This window comes from Herpailurus yagouaroundi, unplaced genomic scaffold, assembly GCF_014898765.1.
Source record: "Herpailurus yagouaroundi ecotype Mexico unplaced genomic scaffold, PumYag 203, whole genome shotgun sequence".
NCBI lineage: Eukaryota > Metazoa > Chordata > Mammalia > Carnivora > Felidae > Herpailurus > Herpailurus yagouaroundi.
The window spans coordinates 16142729-16164356 of NW_024412434.1; the positions used below are offsets into that span (position 1 = coordinate 16142729).

The following is a 21628-nucleotide window of genomic DNA, read 5'->3' on the forward strand; positions in this document are numbered from 1 at the left end:
GGGATTACAACATTAAAAAAAGACCTATCCAATGCATATTAATGTAATTATCCACATCCAGTTTTCCTCTATAGAAAGAAACAAAACTGATTGTATAACATTCTAATTTTTAATTTTTACATCACGTGAGTTCAAGTCCTAGCTCATCCACTTATAACCTTGAATTTAATAAACTAAGTCCATCTAAGTTTTGACTGACTCACCCTAACTGAAGGAATGAAATAACAGAAATCACAACCAGTTCCCATGGACTAAATCCCACTCACAAAGTGGTTTGGCCCAAGAGATGACTGATAGTCAAATTTTCTATGTGGTAAATTATTCACTCTTATAAAAATTATTTATATTTTCAAATTTATTTCTCTTGAAAAATCCATTTGATTATGTGTATGTGTGCTTACAAATGTAACTAAGCCAAACTCAAAGGAAAGAAAAAAATAAAGTTACGTTCTCAACGAAATACTCTTTCCATCTTCTTGTAATTCTCCCAGCACTTCCAGACACAAAAATTACATTTGTTCCAGATACATCTCTTTAGAGAAAATTAGTTCTCATGTGACTGTAAGCAAGAAATATAGAAGTATAATATATACAATATGGATAACTGTAATGTTCTTTACTAAATGCTTCCTAAAAAACAGCTTTGCTGTGCTGGTATTCCCCTAAATTCACTCCTTTATTACGGGAGTCTGTCACTGACTGGTTATATAGCCATAAGAGGGTTAGGTTGTTTCTATGAGACCCCTTTGGCCACCCTTCAGTAAAATAGGGTTCACATTCTTTAACTCTGAGGATTGCACTATAAGAATTTTTTTTTTTAATTTTTTTTTTCAACGTTTATTTATTTTTGGGACAGAGAGAGACAGAGCATGAACGGGGGAGGGGCAGAGAGAGAGGGAGACACAGAATCGGAAACAGGCTCCAGGCTCTGAGCCATCAGCCCAGAGCCTGACGCGGGGCTCGAACTCACGGACCGTGAGATCGTGACCTGGCTGAAGTCGGACGCTTAACCGACTGCGCCACCCAGGCGCCCCCTGCACTATAAGAATTAATTACATGAAATCGGGGTGCCTGGGTGGCTCAGTCCCTTAAACATCTGACTCTGGATTTCAGCTCAGGTCATGATCTCACAGTTTGCAGGTTCAAAGCCCCACTTCAGGTTCTGTGCTGACAGCTCAGAGCTTGTTTGGGATTCTCTCTGTCTCTCTCTTTCCCTCTCTCCTTCTCTCTTTCTGACCCTTCCTCCTGAAATAAACAAGCAGACTTTAAAAAAAGAATTACATGAAATAGCATTAGGTATTAAGCGTCCATGTTGAACAACTGGTATATAGTTGGTGTTCAACGAATAAATCTATACTGTTGTTAAATTATTGCTCAATGGTTGCATGTGTCTGGCATGCGATTGCATATATATATTTCAGAGTTCGATAACAAAGTCTCCAGATGAGACTTTTTATTGAATTATACCTGACATACAATACTATACTAGTTTCAGGTTTATGGTATACTGATTCAATATTTTTATGTATTATGAAATGATCACCTCAAGAGGTCTAGTTACCATCTGTTGGTATACAAAATTATTACAGTCTTATGACTGTATTCCCTATGCTTTGCATTTCATGCCCATGAGTTATTTATTTTATAACTGGAAGTTTGTACCTCTTAATCCCCTTCACCTATTTCAACTGTCCCCTTACCACCACCTTTCTGGCAACCATCAGTTTGTTCTCTGTATCTATGAGTCAGTTTGTTTTGTTTTGCTTGCTTTTTTAGATTCTACACATAAGTGAAATCAGATGGTACTTGTCTTCTCTGACTTACTCACTTCGCACGATGCCCTCAAGGTGCATCCATGTTGTCACAAATGGCAAGATTTCATTCTTTTTTTATGGCTAAACAATATTCTGTTGTATAAATATACCACATCTTCTTTTACATTTACCTATCGATGGACACTTAGGTTACTTCCATATCTTAGCTATTGTAAATAATGCTGCAATAAATGTAGGCATGTATATATATTTTCTAATTAGTTTTTTTGCTGCCTCTGTATAAAAACTCAGAAGTGGAATTGCTGGATCATACGGTAGTTCTATTTTTAATTTTTTGAGGAAAAGTTCATACTGTTTTCCACAGTGGCTGTACCAGTTCGCATTCCCACCAAGAGTGCATGAGGGTTCCCACATCCTCATCAACACTTGTTATTTCTTGTGTTTTCGATAATAGGCATTCTGACAGAGGTGAGGTGATGTCTCATTGAGGTTTGATAAGGCAGCATATCGAAGAATCTGCTTTTTCTTATCCATTTAGGCACCCTATGTATTTTGACTGAAGAACCGTCCATTTCCATTTAAAGTAATTATTGATAACCATGTACTTACTGTCATCTTTTTAATTGTTTTCTGGCTGTTTTTGTTGATCATCTCTGTTCTTTCCTTGGTCTGTTCCTCATATTTTGTTTGTTTTCTTCATATTTAGATTCTTCTGTCTTTTATTGTTGTGCTCTTAACTATAAGATTTTTCTTTGTAGTTACTGTGAAGTTCATATATATTATGTATATAAAAGTCTCTTTTAAGTTGATAGAAAGTTAATTTTGAACATATGCCAAAGCTTTATATTTTTACTGCCCTCCCCTACATTTTGTATTTTTGATGACACATTTTACATCTTTTTATTTTATTTATCCCTTAACTAATTATTGTAGTTTTAGTTAATTTTACTACTTTTCCTTTTCCTCTTCATATTTGTTGTATAAGTTGCTGACCCACTACCTTGATTACATGTCTTTTCCAGTTAGATTTTTAACCTTCATTTGTTTTTTTATTTTTTTGTTTGTTTGTTTGTTTTTACCTTAGAAGAACCCCTTTAACATTTCTTGTGTGCTCAGTTCAATGGTGGTGAACTCTTTTAGCTTCTGCTTTCTGGAAAACTCTTAATCTCTTCTTCAATTCTGAATGATAACCTTGCCAGGTAGAGAATTCTTGGTTGGGAATTTTTCCCTTCAGTACTTTGAATGTATCATGCCATGCCTTTCTGGTCTATATGTGTCTGCTGAAAAACCTACTGATAGCCTTATGAGGGTTCCCTTTTGTACAATATGTTGCTTTTCTCTTACTGCTTTTAATATCTTCTCTTTATTATTAATTTTTACCATTTTATTTTTTTAATGTTTGTTTTTCAGAGAGAGAGAGACTGACAGAGTGCAATTGGGGGAGGGGCAGAGAGAGAGGAAGACACAGAATCGGAAGCAGGCTCCAGGCTCCGAGCTGTCAGCACAGAGCCTAATGCGGGGCTTGAACCCACGAACCATGAGATCATGACTTGAGCTGAAGTCAGACGCTCAACTGACGGAACCACCCAAGCGCCCATAATTTTTACCATTTTAATTTTAATGGTTTCGATGTGTTTCCCTTTGGGTTCATCCTATTTTGGAACTCTCTGGGCTTTCTCGACTTGAATATTTGTTTCCTTCCCCAAATTAGGAAAGTTTTCTGCCATTATTTCCTCAAGAATTTTCCTGGCCCTTTCTTTCTCTCTCTTCCTCCTGGGATTCCTAGAATGAAAATGTTATTCTGCTTGACACTGTCCCTTAAGGGGACATCCTGTCTTTTTAAAATCATTTTTTTCCCTTTATTTTCCTGCTGTGATTGGGTGCTTTCCATTGCTTTCTTTCCAGTTCACAGATTCATGCTTCTATTCCATCAGTTCTGCTGTTGAACCCCTCTAGTGTATTTCTCAGTTCAGTTTTAAACTTCTGTTTGGGGGCGCCTGGGTGGCTGAGTCAGTTAAGCGTGGACTTCAGCTCAGGTCACGATCTCGCGGTCCGTGAGTTCGAGCCCCGCGTCGGGCTCTGGGCTGACGGCTCAGAGCCTGGAGCCTGCTTCCAATTCTGTGTCTCCCTCTCTCTCTGTCCCTCCCCCATTCATGCTCTGTCTCTCTCTGTCTCAAAAATAAATAAACGTTAAAAAAAAATTTAAACTTCTGTTTGGTATTTTCTTATATTTTCTATCTGTTTGTTGAAGTTCTTGCTGTGCTCATCCATTTTCCTCCCAAGATCAGTGAGCATCTTTACACCCATTACTATGAATTCTTTATTGTGTTGCTTATCTCAGTTTCGTTAAAGTCTGTCTGTGGGGATTTCCCTTGTTGTTTGGTTTTGGATATATTCCTCTCTCTCCTCTTTTGCCTCTCTCGGTTTCTCTGTATGTATTAGATGCAGTGGCTCCCCCTTCAGTTTTCAAAGAGTAGTCTTGTGTAGGCATTGTACAGTGTGAGCCAGAAGCACAAACTCCCCACAACCTCCCCACTCCATGGCCCCACTCTATGGGCATCTGCTGTACGGGCTGCGTGTGCCTGCCGGCTATGACACGGCATGGTTGCTGTGCAGGGAGGTGAGGGCTGATGTCACTTACCCATCCCAGTTCTGCACAGGGAGGACAGGGCTCAGAGCACTCCTCTGATCTAGCTGTACCTCGGCTGCTGCATGGGGAGGATGGTCTTTTTGCAGCTCTCGTATTGCCCAGGGTGGCTGAAACATGGGGTACTCTCTCAGCCTGGTTATGTGGTGGGGAGGGCAGAACACGCCCTCCATGTGTTAGCAGGCTAGAGGGAGGGCACCAAAAATGGCAGCCATTTACTCCATCACCAGGAACTTAGTTGCAAAAATGACTTGTACTAGCACTTCCATCCCTGGATAAAGTCCTTACAGGTTGCTTCCTGTAAGGCAAGAACCTTTAAAATCTGATAGTCCCTTTAAAATCAGTAAGGTACTTTTCAATCTGTTTCTCTTGTGCTAGATCTCAGGTGAGTGGGTTTGCATATGAGCCCTTTAAGAGTGGGATATATGTCCTCTAGAATTCTATGATTCTTCTGGTCTTCATCCCCATTTCTTTTTTAAATCAGGCATTGTGTGTGTGGCGGTTCATCTTTCCAGTGCTAGCCCTCAAGGTAAGGGTACCTGATATAGGGTACTATCTCTTTACTCCTTGTGGGAAAATTCCAAATTTGGAGAACTTTCCCAATTGTGGGGTCACTACATTTGGGGTGGGTTCTCAGGAAGGCCATGTCTCTGTCTCTCCTATCTTTCTCAAAGTATTTCTTTTGTGTTTTGTTGTGAAAGTGTTAGTCTTCTAATTCTCAAGGTTTTTGTTTGTTTGCTTGTTTTCAGAGAAAAATTATTACATATGTAGCTATAAGTTTGTTTTATCCATGGAAGGAGTTGAACGCAGGGTTTTCCAACACCACCATCTTGAAACACCCCCCCCCCATTCCCAGAATAGAACTTATCGTCTTGTATGTAACACATAATCAGCCACTTTTTTCAAAAGAACTGTCCCCAAAAGGGATGTCCTGAGACTGGCAGTGGGCTCTAGGGGGCCACCACTTTTTTTCCTGCAGTCCTTTCTCTGAAGAGATAAGAGGGACATAAAGACTAAAACCTCAAGGTCTTGCTCTCAAGATTTAATGACCTGTCTATTGAAAGACAGTTGAACATCCAGTGAGAAAGAGGAATTTCTGGAGCTGTGAGGGACACTCTGAGAAAGACTAATCATGACAAGCAAAAGTGGTAAAGGAAAGTTTTGTGAAGGGCTGAATCTACCAGATTGTGTTGGGCTTGGTGTGGAGGCAAAAGAGGGAAACACAGAAGGAGGCATTCCTGAGAATAGACAGGGGAGACTGAGCCAGAGGCAACACATGCATAAATTCAGACCATTTCAAAAGATGAGAAGTAAAGAAAGAAAGAAATAAAAGGCAGAATCCCTGCCCCTATTGTGTTTGCCATCTGGCCAGGATGCTTTCAAATTAATGAGCAGGTTAAAATCCAGCATGGTTCCACACAGAGAGTAGCCTAAGAAGTACTTTGTAATGATGATCAAAAATATGTATCATATTAATTACCAAAATAAAATGATTACCCTAAAATTCCTGAATATAAAATCAATATATGCTATGAAATATTTCTCTTTTGCAGTAAATGTCACTAAATGGGGATAAGCATGTTTTTTTAAACAAGTGTGACTATTTGTTTGTTTTCAATATGGTAGGAAGATAGTTGCTTTAAAATGCTGTTATATGTCCATAAGACATTCTTCCACTGGAGGAACCATAGGCATTCAACTGAACTTGATAACAAGACATATCTCAAAATAGTTTAATTTTGCATTTTATAGTAATATAAAGTTTGCTACTAGGATATAAGAGAGATTAAAGGTGACTATGAGTGGAGCAAATAATAAAAGCAAAGCCCACAAAGTGGTACAAAGTCCTTCACATGGTAGACACCACATCATCAAGTATCCCATTCAAAGGAGTACCAGCAAAATACTCTTGTGAGAACTTTAGGCATTATATTTAAGCTTCCCTATTTAAATATAAGAAGAAATCATTGTGGTATTTGCTGCATGTATTTTATTAGGCAGGCATTTCTGATTATAGGAGAACCCTAAATTATAAAGTTAACTCAAGTTTCAGATAAAACATGGACGATGCAGTCATTAGCCATTCAGATGTAAGAGCCCTTTGGTATTGTGGTCAGGCATTTTCCATCAGTGCAAGGCACTTCAGCAAAGTTCGTGTGTGATAAAACAGCAATGGCCTCTAGAGTGTGTTTTTAAAGTGAGTTTTCTCAGAATTCTAACTAGATTCTAGAAATGAACAGACACACGCATACACACACACACACACAATCAGCCATACACACGCATACACACACACATGCACGCATGCTCATCTCCTTTTTTGCTGCCGTTTTAACTTGCCAAAGAATAAAGGTATATGAACCAAGTCTTATTAATATTAATATATACTTTGTTAGTTTGCTCCCTGAACACTGTCACTTTGTTATACTAAATTAAAGCCCTGACAGAAACATCCAATTAATCCTCACTAAGAAAATGCATTATTGTGTCATCATTAATAAGCGGTTCAATGTAATCACACCTTGATCATGCTCCTGAGTGGGTTCAGTCCTTTGCGTGCTTAGAACCAAAATGTCTAATATTAGTTCCCTTAATGATCGTTCACACAGGAGTTAAAATGGATAGTCACTCTCCTTTCAGATGTACAAATAATCTATTTTCTTTTACTGAGAAGGCTAGGGAAGGAGATGCCCAAACAGAAAGGAGAAATTCATGAGTCTTAGACTAACTGTTATCATAAGAGGAGACTCTGGGATTCAGTCATAACCACAGGGTATGATGTTGAGCTCAAAGCTAGTTCCCATGCCCCGCTTATCAAACCCCGCCGAGCATTTGAACCACAAGTGGAAGCTCCCCGTGATGAAAGGAAGCTTCCTCTGGCCAAGTTAGCAGAACTATGATAAAGTCCCTTTGGCCATGTGCTGCCTGTAGGAAGCCTCTCTAAGCTCAGAGGCATCACAGATGAATACCCTACCTTAATGAGAATCTGAATGGACCCTGTAGCTTTTGCAGATATGAAATACCAGAAGCTTATGGTGCAGGCAGCACTGGATTCCTGCCACACAGCACTCTTGAGGTGTGCTTCTTCGCCTTGAAGGCCCACCGGAGTAGCCTCCAGATACAAGAAGTGCCCTAGGAACAAGGATAGCATTCACACAGGACAGAAATAACGAGGGGATCATTTTAGCTTTTCCATCTTAGTTAGGGTTTTTAATTATATTTCATATGATATGAGCTGCCAAAGGCATTTCCATTTGAAACAGAAAGAAAATCTAATAGCCTTGCTTCTAGCTCACTGACAGAACAATTTCCAACTGTCTGTGCTTTTAGCAAAGTACTTCACAGTATGCAAATTAACCGATCTGACAGGATATTTGTGCCGCTGAATCAACAAGATAGTTACAGAAATCATATAATGGACTCCTCAAACTATCGAGTTCTTGTAAAACAATGGGAAGATACTACCTATGAAATATGAATAAAGGAATATGATGTACTTTTCAAAACTTCACTCATCTATTGAGTATATAAATAAAATGCTGAGAATTTTAATATGTAACATGAAAGGTACATTATACTTATGTATCTAAGACTCAAAACATTTTACATATGTAGAGCTGAGTGGGACCCAGACCTTGCATGGGACCCAGACCTTCCTTTCTCTGTTGTGGTTATTTTGGCTTAGATGGCTTTGTTTTATCAGAGGCCCGTGGAATTTCCACCCTTAGATACCTCTTCTCTTATTCTGTGGCATCCAGGAATTCAGGGTCCTTTCTTCATTCTGCTAACGTCCTCTGTCCTTTGACCAATGAGTCTGAGACTTGACCTCATCTACTTACTGCAAAAATGAGGCGTTCCCAACACTTCTGACATATGTGATCTTACGGTTACAACTGCATGGCACTTCTAGTTTTCAAATTGCTTTCCCTCCATACATGTCATCTCGCTTCTGTAATCCCTGTTTGGTACACAGGGAAAACTTTATTCTCTCCATATGCAGATGGGAATTTTGAAAATCTGAAGAGCTACATGATGTGCTAATGATCAAATAAGTGGCAGAATTCAGCGATACTAATTATAAGCACGTGTAATTGAGGAAAGGTGCCTCTATCGATATTACCATGTATCTACAATGATCAGAATCATATTAAAATTTGGTTGCTCCCTGTTATATGTTGAATTGTGTCCCCCCGAAGATGGTGAAGTCCTAATTCCAGTTTCTGTGAATGTGACCTTGTTTGGATATAGGGCCTTTGTGGATGACCAAAGTAAAATGAAGTCATCAGGGGGGCCCTAGTCCACACTAAGATTGTGTCGTAATGAATGGGTAAATTTGGACATAGAGGCAGACATGCATAGAGGGAAGACAATGTGAAGACACAGCATAACATCATCTACAAGCCAAGTAATGTCCAAGACTACCAGAAGCTAGGAGACAGGCATGCTATAGGTGATTCTCTCTCTCAGCCCTCAAAAGAAACCAATTCTACTGAGACCTGGATTTCAGACTTCTAGCTTCCAGAAGGGTGAGACAATGTCTATTGTTTCCATTTCTGGTAATTTGTGATAGCAGTCCCAGGAGACAAATATATTTGTGAAATGCCTGACTTGCTGGCCATGGTACTATGGTAGTCTCTCTGGAGCTCTCCAGTTGCTGTTGCTGTTGGGTAAACAATGAGATGCTCACTGTGAATATGATTAGGACTGCTGTAACAGCCTAATAACCTACCATATTTGTTTCCGAGTGTGTGGTCTTTGGGAGGCCGTAGGCTTTGATGAGAGCCAACCCCCAAAACCCAATCAAAGTTTTCAGCCAGGGAGTTTTGCCAGCCACACCAGCCTTTCTCAAAAGTACAGGAGGTACCACATTCATCTTCATCAGTGTAATCTCCACAGTCATCTACGAAATTACAGCTTTGCTCTGGTTTATAACATTTGCCATTCTGACATTCCCGATTGCCATGAGGGCAGGGACCTAAAAAACAGAAAACAAATGAAGATGAGGAGACACTACTAACACATCACTGAGGTTAATAGCTAGTAAAATGGATTCACTTCAACATATAACGAAACATGGTATTCTTAAGAGTTTGAGTTATCTGACCCCCATCTCTTTTCTAATCTCCCTCAGGGTTCCGGCCAATAGATCACGCACAAGGATTATTCAAAATGAAAAAAAAAAATCAAGTATCATTTTACTGATCGAGGAAAGTACCCCAAGACTCCTCAAATAGAGCATTTCCTGTAGCTGAGTTCAAGAATATATATTAGATCTGAAAGCCAAAGTGTGGCTTTCCATTTTTTAGCCTGAAACAAAATCTTTAGGGTATTAAGAGCTTATGTATTATGGTGTATTTGGAAGTAAATTCCATCACCACCCATGCATTTCAATATTTATCAGAAGCCAAATACTTATATGGTACTTTCTCAGAAGCAGGGGTATGAATATATAAGTAATATTCAACTTTCTAACAGATTTTTTTCTCCAAAATGCATATATACCTGTCAATTGTTTCGAATTTTAGAAGCAATTCCCCTACAAAGCAATGTCAACAATAAAGACTTTTTTTCCCAGAAAGCTTAAAATAAAAAGCAATGTTTTTGAAGATCTGAGTTTGAACTCTGGTACTGATACTTCCCAGTTATGAGACTTGGATCATACCTACATTTGAAGAGCTTTCTAAAAAGAAAAGAAGAAAAAAAAAAAAAAAAGGACAGTAAAACCTACAGAAGGTAAACTAACTAAAGAGACTATTGTTTATATCCCCAGTACCTGGAACAGTGCCTGGCCATGAGTAGAGGATCAGAAAATATTAGTCAAATAAATGAATGTGTGAAATACAGTGCTCTGGAAAGAGCAAAGTAGTTCAATATGCACATTCAAGGTATTGTTATTATCCTGCTCCAGTATTACAACAGAGCATAAGCACCAGTGTCCCAATATTTCAGTAGGAAAGGTTGTTCAAAGATCCAACTTGGGATATCCACGTCCCAACTGCTCTATGACACTATGGCATCAGAAATTTTCTTCCTTCCTGTCCTCCCCACCATCTAGGGAGAGAAGCTGATAATGCCTCCCTACTTCACTTCTACATGGTAGCTTCCAGGGCCTGGTGTTGTCTGGTGGTTGAGGACTGGTGTGGATTAGAGCTGGGAGGTGACTCAGGGATTTATTCGAAGGTGTTCTGGGAGCTGGAAACTCCTGCTGATAAAATCTCATAAAGAAGATTTTATGTCCTGGATCAGTCTCACATTTTAGAAAATAGATGGCTAAGAGGGAAGAAGTGGGAGGAGATGGTGGGATGCCATGTAGAAACCGCTAGGGAGAAGAATGGTATTCCAAAGGCTTCTAGCCATTTTGTGTGCTAAGCTGTTTCTGGGTTGTTTCTTCAAAATTGCCTAATTAAATGCCCTTTACACCTGCAAAGCCTTTGAAAATAACTTTCAACCATGCATTCTGCCTTTAACAAAACTTTTTTGTCTGGGTTAATTGCTAACATTTTCCTTTCTTGCAGCGTGGGATTCAGCTATTTTTATTTAGGCTCCCAACTCAGTTTTAGCAGATTGGGGGTAAGCAAAAGACCTTTAATGTTTCAATCACAGAACTTGACTCAGAATCATAACATTAAAGCATTTTTGAGCTACACAGAAATGGATATCACTTACATTAACTCTCATTTATAGATGAAAAATAAATGAGGATTATAGATGTTAAATGGCTTGATGATTTTTCAAGAGCAGAGGTGCAATTTGGACACAGGTCTATTGTCTTCTGATCTATTTTTTAAATCTCTTGACTTGAAAAGAAGAGCAATGATACAAGTCAACTATCACAAGACAAGCCCACCAAGGAACAAAAATGGTGGTGTTGACTACCAGATGCATTATTTCTCAGGGGACTGTTGAGAATCTGCAAAATTACTAGATCATTTAGTTTTACACAAGTTGGCATTTGTATTGATTTGTCAATTCCAATTTGTTTGGGGAGTAAAAGCAAAACTGGTTTCTAAGATTATTTTCTCCAAAGACACCAAATCAAGCTAAAATTTAATTCTTTCAAGACAAACAAGAAAATATTTTGAACATGTTTCAAAATGGAAACACACCATAGACCCCAATATATTACACAATCAATATAGAATCATAAAAATTAAGATTATTTTTTACATTTCTAAAACATAAATAGCTACACAATTTAAAAAAAACACAACAATTCAATTATTACACAAGATAAATTTTGAACAGAGAGCCCTTTTCACTGCTATCATAAAATATTTTTTTGCGAAATATCGAGGAAAATTATCAGTTAATGTTATTTACTTATTTCCAAATTATTTTCCATGCCTGTTGTTTCATCCAAAGAAACCAGCTACTTACAGGTAGAGTGTATATCTTTAAGTGGTTGTGATATGAAAGCTTTTATGCAATTGTATAACTTTGATTTTTAGTAAAAATACATTCTTATTTCAATTAGGCAGAGACCTTCTTAGCGGGCACTTTCTTTCTATAAAAAAGAACAAATTATAAAAGCCAAAAACCTACAATGTAAATAAATCTTAAAGACATCTGAAGCTTAACGATGTTAACTGCAAACTCTGATTCTTCCCCTTCAAACTTTTCCAGCGAACAGACTTCCTCAACTGGGTTTATGGCAATCCTTACCTGTGCACAGAAATTCTCACCCCAGTCCCATCAACCACGATGAAACTCTACGCCAGTTTTCCCTTCTCACTCTCTAAAACTACTTTTAGACATGCTTTGAAGCTACTCTAATGTCCCAGGAAGCCTAATTATGTAATAGACATTTTCAATCCTTTTAGTATCGTCAGTCTTAACATCTGAACCCAATTTCATTATCAATTTTCTTTAAATGATTTTATTTATTTTTGAGAGAGAGTGAGAGAGAGAAAGAGAGAGAGAGAGAGAGAGAGAGAGAGAGAGAGAGAGAGAGAGCATGAGTAGGGGAGGGTAGAGAGAGAGGGAGACACAGAATGGGAACTAGGCTCCAGGCTCTGAGCTGTCTGCACAGACCCCGACACTGGGCTCAAACTCACATGAACCATGAGATCAAGATGTGAGCTGAAGTCAGAGGCTCAACTGACTGAGCCACCCAGGCACCCCTACATCTGCACCAAAGTTTGAATGGAGGTCCACCTTGTAACTGAGGATGGGCCCAAGTTTTATACACATACATAGCATATGAGTTATGCTATATATATGTTTGTGTGTGTGTGTGTGTGTGTGTCTATATAGCTTATATATATATAGTTTATATATATATAACTCATATATACGTGTGTGCATATATATATATACACATATATATATATATACATAATTTTTAATATCATAACTCATATGCAATCTTCCTTCACAATTACTATTTCGGTCCAAGCAACCAACATTTTATGTGAGTTTATTACAATTCTTTCCCTTCTGATCTTTGTGTCCTACCCGTGACCCCTAAGGTCCATTAAATAAAAAAGAACCATGTGATATTTTAACATAATTGAATATCACTCCTCTGTCCCAAACTCTATTTAATTAATATTCCCCACTAAAAGGAACCAGGTCTCCTTGGGAAAATGGTCTATTTGGAGCTAAGAGCAAAAATGTTCAAGATGAGCCTAGATATTCTTTGTCACAGAAAATAACAAAGTACTCAAATATTACAGCATTATGATGAAAGGTTTAAGGAGCCAGGTTTTAGAGAAACTTACTGGCCAAATCAGAGACAAATTGAGTATCAAAGTAAGTAATAAGACCCGCTCCCAGCATATGCACAGTAAGAAACAGTAATAAAGTATGAAATTATCCTTCGGCAATAAACAACTAAAAACTAGGGCAAAACATATAAAACAAGTATTTTCAAACATCGGACATCAGGAAACACAGGATGGTGATCCCTTAGAAAAATGAAAAAAGACACATCCTATGATCACCCCTAGATTTCTGCATGGAAGCATGTTCTAGACTGTAACTCTCAAGGGTCAGCCCATCAGAAAATGGAGTAACGCTGAGTTGAGGAGATACAGTCTGGGACAGCTAAAATTTTCAATGTTCGGTTGTGGGAGGAAAGGGAGCTATATAGAAAAGGAGATCAAGAGACGCTTAAGTCTTTGTCTGAATTCTAGCTTTTATATTTGTAGGATAAAATCCAAAAAGAGAGACAGAGAACAACTAAGAGAATAATAACTAGGAGGTATAAACTGAAAAAATTACCAGAGTCCACAAAGGGCTACATAACTTTGAGTTTCTACCAGCCAGAGTGAGTGGAGTCCTTGGTGAATACACAGGGCATTCAGTATGAATTCCAGAAGGGTACATTTTAGTATGGGGCAAAGTAACTCTTGAAGGAAATAGACTCTAGACTATGCATTGGATTGGCAACCTACAGTCTTGGGACCAAATCTGGCCTACCACCTGTTTAAGTAAATAATGTTTTATTGGGACTTAGCCATGCCCGCTTGTTTACACATTATCTATGGTTACTTTCACACTAAAATGGCAGTTAAGTAGTTGCAATCAAGGCCATATGGCCTGCACAGCTGAACATATTCACTCTCTGAACATATTCTTTTAACCTCAACTTGTTTTTACAGTAGATTACTTTAAAAAGAAGACTTAAGGGGCGCCTGGGTGGCGCAGTCGGTTAAGCGTCCGACTTCAGCCAGGTCACGATCTCGCGGTCCCTGAGTTCGAGCCCCGCGTCAGGCTCTGGGCTGATGGCTCAGAGCCTGGAGCCTGTTTCCGATTCTGTGTCTCCCTCTCTCTCTGCCCCTCCCCCGTTCATGCTCTGTCTCTCTCTGTCCCAAAAATAAATAAACGTTGAAAAAAAAATTAAAAAAAAAGAACTTTTAAAAATAAATAAATAAAAATAAATAAAAAGAAGACTTAAGTTTCCTGAGTTAAAAAAAATACAGAAAAAAAATTTGTGAAGAGGAAAGGGATAAAGAGGTACAAACTTCCAGTTATTATTTTTTAGGTTTTTTTAAAAATGTTTATTTATTTTTGAGAGAGAGAGAGAGCAGGGGAGGGGCAGAGTGAGAAGGAGACAGAGAAGCCGAAGCAGGCTCTGCACTGACAGCACAGAGCCCAATACAGGGCTCGAACTCACGAACCATGACATCATGATCTGAGCTGACATCGGATGTTTAACTGACTGAACCACCCAGGTGCCCCCAAACTTCCAGTTATAAAATAAATAAGTCACAGGGATGAAAAGTACAACATTGGAAATATAATCAATAATATTGTAATAAATTTATATGATGAGAGATGGTAACTGTTATTGTGGTGAACATTTTGTAATGTATATTAATTATACTTTTATAGATTTTGTAATGTATAAATCACTGTGTTCCACAACTGAAACTAATATCGTACTGTGTTTATACTTCAAAAAAATTAAAATTAAAAAAAATGCTGACTTCTGTTCTAAACCTGTCTTTAAAAATTGTTTTAAATAAATCACAAAGGACCCAAACAGTACTTAAGTACCTCTAAAACAAAGTTCAATTATTTTTAAAGGAATATACAAAGCCTTAACACTTAGCAACAGAGAATTCACAATTCCAGCATCAAATTAGAGATTACTAGGCTGTGAAGCAGGGAAATGTGATCAATAACCAGGAAAAAAGTTAGTCAATAAAAGTAAATATAGATACAAAGAAGATGATGGAATTATCAGGCAAAGAAAGCAAAGCATAAATGTGCTCAATACATTCATCTAACAATAATACAAAATCTACAGAAAGCTCTTGTAATAACAAATAATTTTAGCAAGATTATATGTCATCAATATACAAAATCAATCACATTTCTGTATGCTAGAAGTAAACAACCAGAATCTGAAATTTTTAAAAGTCCTTTAAAAGAGCATTTTAAAACATGAAATTATAGGGATAAATTAAAAAAAAATAGATAGCTGGCCTTTACATTGACAACTACAAAATATTGATAGGACAGAGACTCTAATTACATGGACATATATATCAGGTTTATGGATCATAAACCTTAATATTGTTAAGAATTCACATCTCCTCAAATTTACCTATAACTTCAATATAACCTCTATCAAATCATCAGTAGGATTTTGTAGAAATTAACATAATGATTCTAAAATATATACAAAAAGGTAAAGCACCTAGATTAGCTATGAAGTTATCAAATATACAACACATGATTTCAATAAATACTATAAATCTATAATAATTAACACTGTGTAGTACTGATTTATGTATAGACAAAGTGACCAGTGAATCAGGATATATCATTCAGAAATGGATTCAGAAATATATGATCAGGGCACCTGGGTGGCTCAGTCGGTTAAGCATCCGACTCTTGGTTTTGGCTCAGGTCATGACCTCACAGTTTCAGGAGTTCAAGCCCTGCGTCAGTCTCTTCGCTGACGGTGTGGAGACTGCTTGGGATTCTCTCTCTCTCTCTGTCTCTCTCTCTCTCTCACTCTCACTCTTTCTGCTTCTCCCCCACTCATGCTGTCCTTGTGTCTCTCAAAATAAATAAACTTAAAATAAATTAAAAAGAGAAACACGATTAATGGATTTTCAAGGAAAGGTGACAAATTAATGTAGTATTTTCACCAAAAAGGAATGAACTGAAATTAGATATAAGGAGAAATCAACAAACACCAACTGAGGGATACTCTACAAAATAAAAGGTGTATACTTTTCAAACATGTCAATGTCAAAGAAGACAACGAAAGGCTTAATAGTTGCTGTATATTAAAGAAATATAAAGATAATTAAAACCTAAAAGCAGTGTATGATTCTTGAAGAGATCCTGAACCAGGCAAAAAACAAAAATTACATAAAGGACATTTTGAGGGAAATTCATAAATTATGAATGAAGCCTATAAATTGAATAATAACACTTATCAATGTTAATTGATTATACATGTAAGTGAATGTCCTCTATTTTAGGAAAGAGACAATGAATTATTTAGAAGTAAAACGGCATGGTGATATCTGCAACTTGCTCTGAGATGACTGGAAAGAAAGTAAGATTATATATAAAATAAAAGGGCAAACTGATAATAATCTGCAAATCTGTATGAAATATAAGTTCTGTATAGTTATTGTAATATTTCCGTGAATTGGAAACTATCCCCAAATTTTATAAAAATATAAAAGTTAAAAAGTTAAAAAAATAAAACCTTCCAATGTCATCCCATCTCAATCAGAGTAAAAGCCAAAGTTCTTAAAATGGCCCACAAGGACTCCATAATCTTGACCCCATTCTCTCTTAATTGTCTTCCAGCCAAAGAGTACCAGGCACACTGTAGTTGAATAAAATTGGGTTTATCATTTGTTGCAGTGATGGAGAAAAAATACCATGGGGAACCATGGGGCCATTCAGTGAGAGCACATGAAAAATGATTTATGGGATTAGGGCTTTGGCTAGGTTACTTTGGGGGAGGGTCGAAGGAAATGGAGTTTTGATCCAGATTGGGTGCTATCAGGAAGCAAAATAATTATGTGATTGGATACCTTAAAGATTCTTACCTAACAAAGGGAAGACTAGAATAGGCTAAAGTTGTTATTGGTTGGAAACACTCCTATGAGTCAAGACACAGGGATGTTTGGTCATTTCTGTGGCTGGGACAGTGTTTGTGTATCATCTGTGCTCAGTCACAATTACAAAAGTGATCTTGTTTTTACTGTGATCCATGGTTCCAGAGTGGCTTTGTCCGACGTTGATGTTCTGTGAAATTGTTCATGTTCAACAGGAGAACCACCAGCTCATAGCAACACTGAAGCCTAAATGATACAGTAGTAGGCTGGGTCCCAGATTCCAGGAGCTGCTTTTTTTGCTCTCACTTTGTAATTCTACTTATGTAGCAAGAGAGTTCTGTGGAGCAGCCAACCCTTCTAAGAGATATAAGGATAGAATATAAAACTCTTATGGTGCTTCTTTTTTTTTTTTCTTGTGGCAGGTTAGGAAAAAAAAAAAAAAAAAGGTAGACCAGTTGCTTTGAGAGATCCTGAACCATTTCAAAGGCCTTCATATTTGTTATTTTTAAAGCCCCTATATATTTACCCTTAGTAGTTTGCAGCAAAAACCTGAAAATGTGAAGGTGCTATGGCATTTACTTTAATGTTAGCACAAAAGGAGGTAATGTGTGGAGAGAAATTCCATAAAATATAATCCTAGCCATTAGGAATGGACAAAGAAAACAGGGAGAGGAATTGTGATCTGCATTAAGAAAACAAGAAAAACATAGAAGGAAGTCTAGGCAGAAAAGAAGCCCCTAAGCTTTGAGGAGAAAGGTCTACCACAGTTCCAACTGGCTTACTACTGCAATGTGGCTGAGGCTCTCGTTCAGAGGACAGTGGACTCTGTTTCTATGTTTCCTAGGCAATGTTCACTAGCCCTGGGCTCAGCCCTTGACTGAAAACAAACTGCAAATTGGCTCAAATACTGTTCCTGCAGTTTCCATCTTCATTCCAAAAGGTTCCAAGTCAAATATTCAAAGGACACTTTCTACAGTCTTGATCGTCATGGCAAAAACTTACACTACATTGCCACTCCTGTCATTCAAAAAGGTATTTCCAGAAACAATGGTTTATTCCTCAGTTTTTTAATTACCCAGTTTTAATAGTTAACAGTTAAGAAATGTTATGCTAACATTGCATGCTAACATTCAACTAGTTCTAATTCTCTGCTGTAAAAGCACTAAAACAAGAAATCCAAAGGTCTATTTAAAAAAAAAAATCTATATTCTTTCATGATTCTGACTTGGAGGAAATTTCTGATGTTTTGGTGGTGAACAATTTGTGTACCTGGGTTTCTAGTGTATCATATTTAAGAATGTAAGGTAATGAGTTTGAGCATTAAAAATAATTATTTTTTGAAGTTTCAAATTCAACTACCAGGGATAACACGAAGACAGTCGAGTAAATTCTTTCTCCAGTGATTATGATAATCTTTTATTGTTTTTCAATATACCTGATAGAGGCTTTGAATATTTAAAGAGAAATGGTTATGTCTCTAAGTACATTTTAAATGGAGCTGCTACCATGAGACGGAACTAGAGTTAGAAGTATGAGATAGGGATAAATCTCAAGATCAAAACACTTCAGGAAAATTATATTTTGTACATTTATGCAGTCAACTTTGTCAATCTTTCCTTTTTATGTTTTTTGGCAATCCAATAGTAAATGCAATTCTCTCATATTTTTTCTAGTACTGGTGATTACTGTATAATTTCATTTTTTTCTTTAAATATTTTAAACTCTTGAGACAAGTGAAATGTACTTGGTATATAGAATAAATGACAATATTTTTAAAGTGAGAGGGAGGAATACATACACACCCACAAGATACACACATGCTGGTGTATTTAGTGAATGTTTCTGGAAAGATACATAGGAAATAAGTGGTTCCACTGGAAACAGAACAGAACATAAAAACGGAAGTCAGAAGAAAAAATTTTTTTAATCTAGCCCATCTTTGACAATACTACATGTGTGTATTTAATTAAACGTTTGTTTTATTTAAAAACAACATGCCAGGGTCTCTACCTACGATAAAGAAGGATTCAAGTAGTAGAGTTACAGTTGGGGAATTCAAACCAGGCTGAAGTTCCTTTGATGAGTATTAACCTGGACTGAGGGACAAGAATGTTGACAGTTTTCTGGAAACCATGATTTATGCCAAGTGGAAGCCTGCACGCTCTCCACTCCAGGGGGCCGTGGAGGAAATGGCGAAATTAAGGAAGAACCAAATTCCAGTTTAGAAAAGTAGATATAAGGAATGAAATACTCTATGAAATATCTAAGATCTGTACTAAATTTATAGTGGAGTATGAACTGCAACAGGTAGAAGAGAGAAAGGTAGGTAGTGGTAAAAGAATTCAGGAGAAATTGAGTTAGTCATCCTCAATCCCTGTTTCTCCTTCATTTCCCATATTCAATCAATCACTAACACCATCCTATTTTACTTCATAAATTTTCCTGAATCACGCACTTCTCAAGAGAGAAACTCATGTCTCTCCTTGACTAATGAAACAGCTTCCTAACTGATTGCTCTGCATCCACTTTAGTCTTCCTGAAATTCATATCCTACATTGTAAACAGAGTAGTTTTCAACATGCAAATTGGATCACTATGCTGCTTGAAAGTCGTTAAATGGCTTCCTACCAGAGTTAAGATAAAGATCAAATGTGTTAATGGGCTAATGGACACAGATTCAACTCAGAGTCTGTGTGCTACTCATGTTTCCAGCCTCATCTCCTGTCATGGTACCTCTCAACTCCTCACAACAAAAACCTACTAACCTTCTTATAGCTCCTCCAACCATAGATACCTTACATATGCTGGGCCACCTGCCTCTAGAAATCTCTCCTTGAAAATCTTGCAGATTTCAGCTCAATAGCTACTTTCTGCAAAAATCTTGACTGGTCAACACCGTCCATTACAGTCTCTCACCATACCAGGTAACTCTTTTTTACACAACTTTAGTAACATCCAGCATCGTACTTGTCTACATGGTTATGTGCATAATGACTATCCCCACTGCTAGTCCACGGGGCCCATGGGGGATAGAAACTACCATGTACTTAGAAAGCGTGCACTAGACATTCTCCTGGGTACACACAGAAATGAATGAAGGAACAAATGAATGAACTGAAGAAAGCAAGGAGGAGGTGCATGTATCAGTGAGTGAATGAGAGATTCCCAGGAGATGGCTCACTAGAAGATAAGTTGCCATTTTGGTTTTTGGACAAAAATGACAGGGATAGAGCTGTGTCTGGATTGCTGAACTTTGAGATGCCAAGAATTAAGGTATTAGAGAAAGAGAATCAATCACCTCTGACTTATTTACTGTGATTAAAATTGACAAACATTTCTGGGTTTCTTTCTTCTGTTTTAGATAGTAACAGCAGCTATTCAATTTGTTCAAAATATGCATTTCTAACACTTTCAGCAAAGACTTCCCTATTATGTCTGTAGACAGAATTCTACAATCACAATCCCAATTTAATAATACCTTTGTATAATTTGATCTATAACAAAGCAATTTCCATTTTTAAACCTTGCCGACCTGGTGAAAACAAATTCTATGTAATGTAACCAAGACAATTATCTAATTCAAAGTGGAAAAAAAAAAAGAAAACAAGTCACCTAAGCTAAATTCTGTTAAAAGGAGGCGAAACAAATGCATGGTATTTGTATGCCTACATACCACTCCAGTATGTTCACAATTAACTGTGATAAATTATATTTGAATTTGTTTCAAGGTATATATTTTTTTACTTTGTATTCATCATTCATAATGAATAGAGCACAAACTTCTTTTAAACAGGATTAGGAGGGCTCTTTTTCCTTAAAACGTACTATCAAAAATAGAGTAAAAGTGTTCTCCAGTATTTGTGTGTGTGTATGTGTGTATACACACACATTATTTATGGGTGTGTGTTACATAATTCACACATATTACATACAAATGTGTATGTTGTGCATGCATGTGAGTATTACATACATGAATTCGCATATGTATAAACGATGTCGGTAAAATCACCACAGAGCAATGTAAAAGTGGCTGAAAACTACTTTTTCATGATGATAACTACTATTTATTAATCACCTCCTACATGCTATGCTTTTCGCTGGGTACTTTATGAATATTATCTCTAATCCTTATAACAACATTGTAAGAAATGTTAATTACCTCAAAAAAATTTTTTTAAGTTTTCAGATTCCAGTTAACATATGGCAGAATGTTAGTTTCAGGTGTACAATATCATGATTCAACCCTTCCATACAACAGCTGGTACCCATTACAACAAGTGTACTCCTTCATCCCTATCACCTGTTTCACCCACCTTCCCTCCAGTAACCATCAGTTCATTTTCTATAGTTAAGAGTCTCTTTCTTGGTTTGTCTCTCCCTCTTTTTTTCCTCCTTTTTTTCCCTTAAATTCCACAAGAAAGTGAAATCATATGATTTTTGTTTTTCTCTAACTTATTTCACTTAGCATTATACTCTCTAGCTCCATCCATGTCATTGCAAATACAAGATTTCATTTTTTTATGGCTGAATAATATTCCTTTGTGTGTGTGTGTGTGTGTTTGTATGTGTGTATATATATATATATATATATACAGTATATATATATAGTGTATATATATACTGTATATATATACACATACATATATATACACATATATACACACATTGTATGT

The 21628-nt window shown here is 37.1% G+C and overlaps 1 protein-coding gene across 1 annotated transcript in view; it reads right to left on the bottom strand.

Moving 5' to 3' along the window:
* The window catches only part of MALRD1 (MAM and LDL receptor class A domain containing 1), a 747899-nt gene that overhangs the window by 339691 nt on the left and 386580 nt on the right, over positions 1-21628 (bottom strand). Inside the window, exons 24-25 of the mRNA XM_040451270.1 lie at positions 9152-9397; positions 7397-7554 (exon numbers count right to left, since the gene is read on the bottom strand). Coding sequence (XP_040307204.1) covers positions 7397-7554; positions 9152-9397 — 404 coding nt within the window. The remainder of the gene's footprint in view (positions 1-7396; positions 7555-9151; positions 9398-21628) is intronic.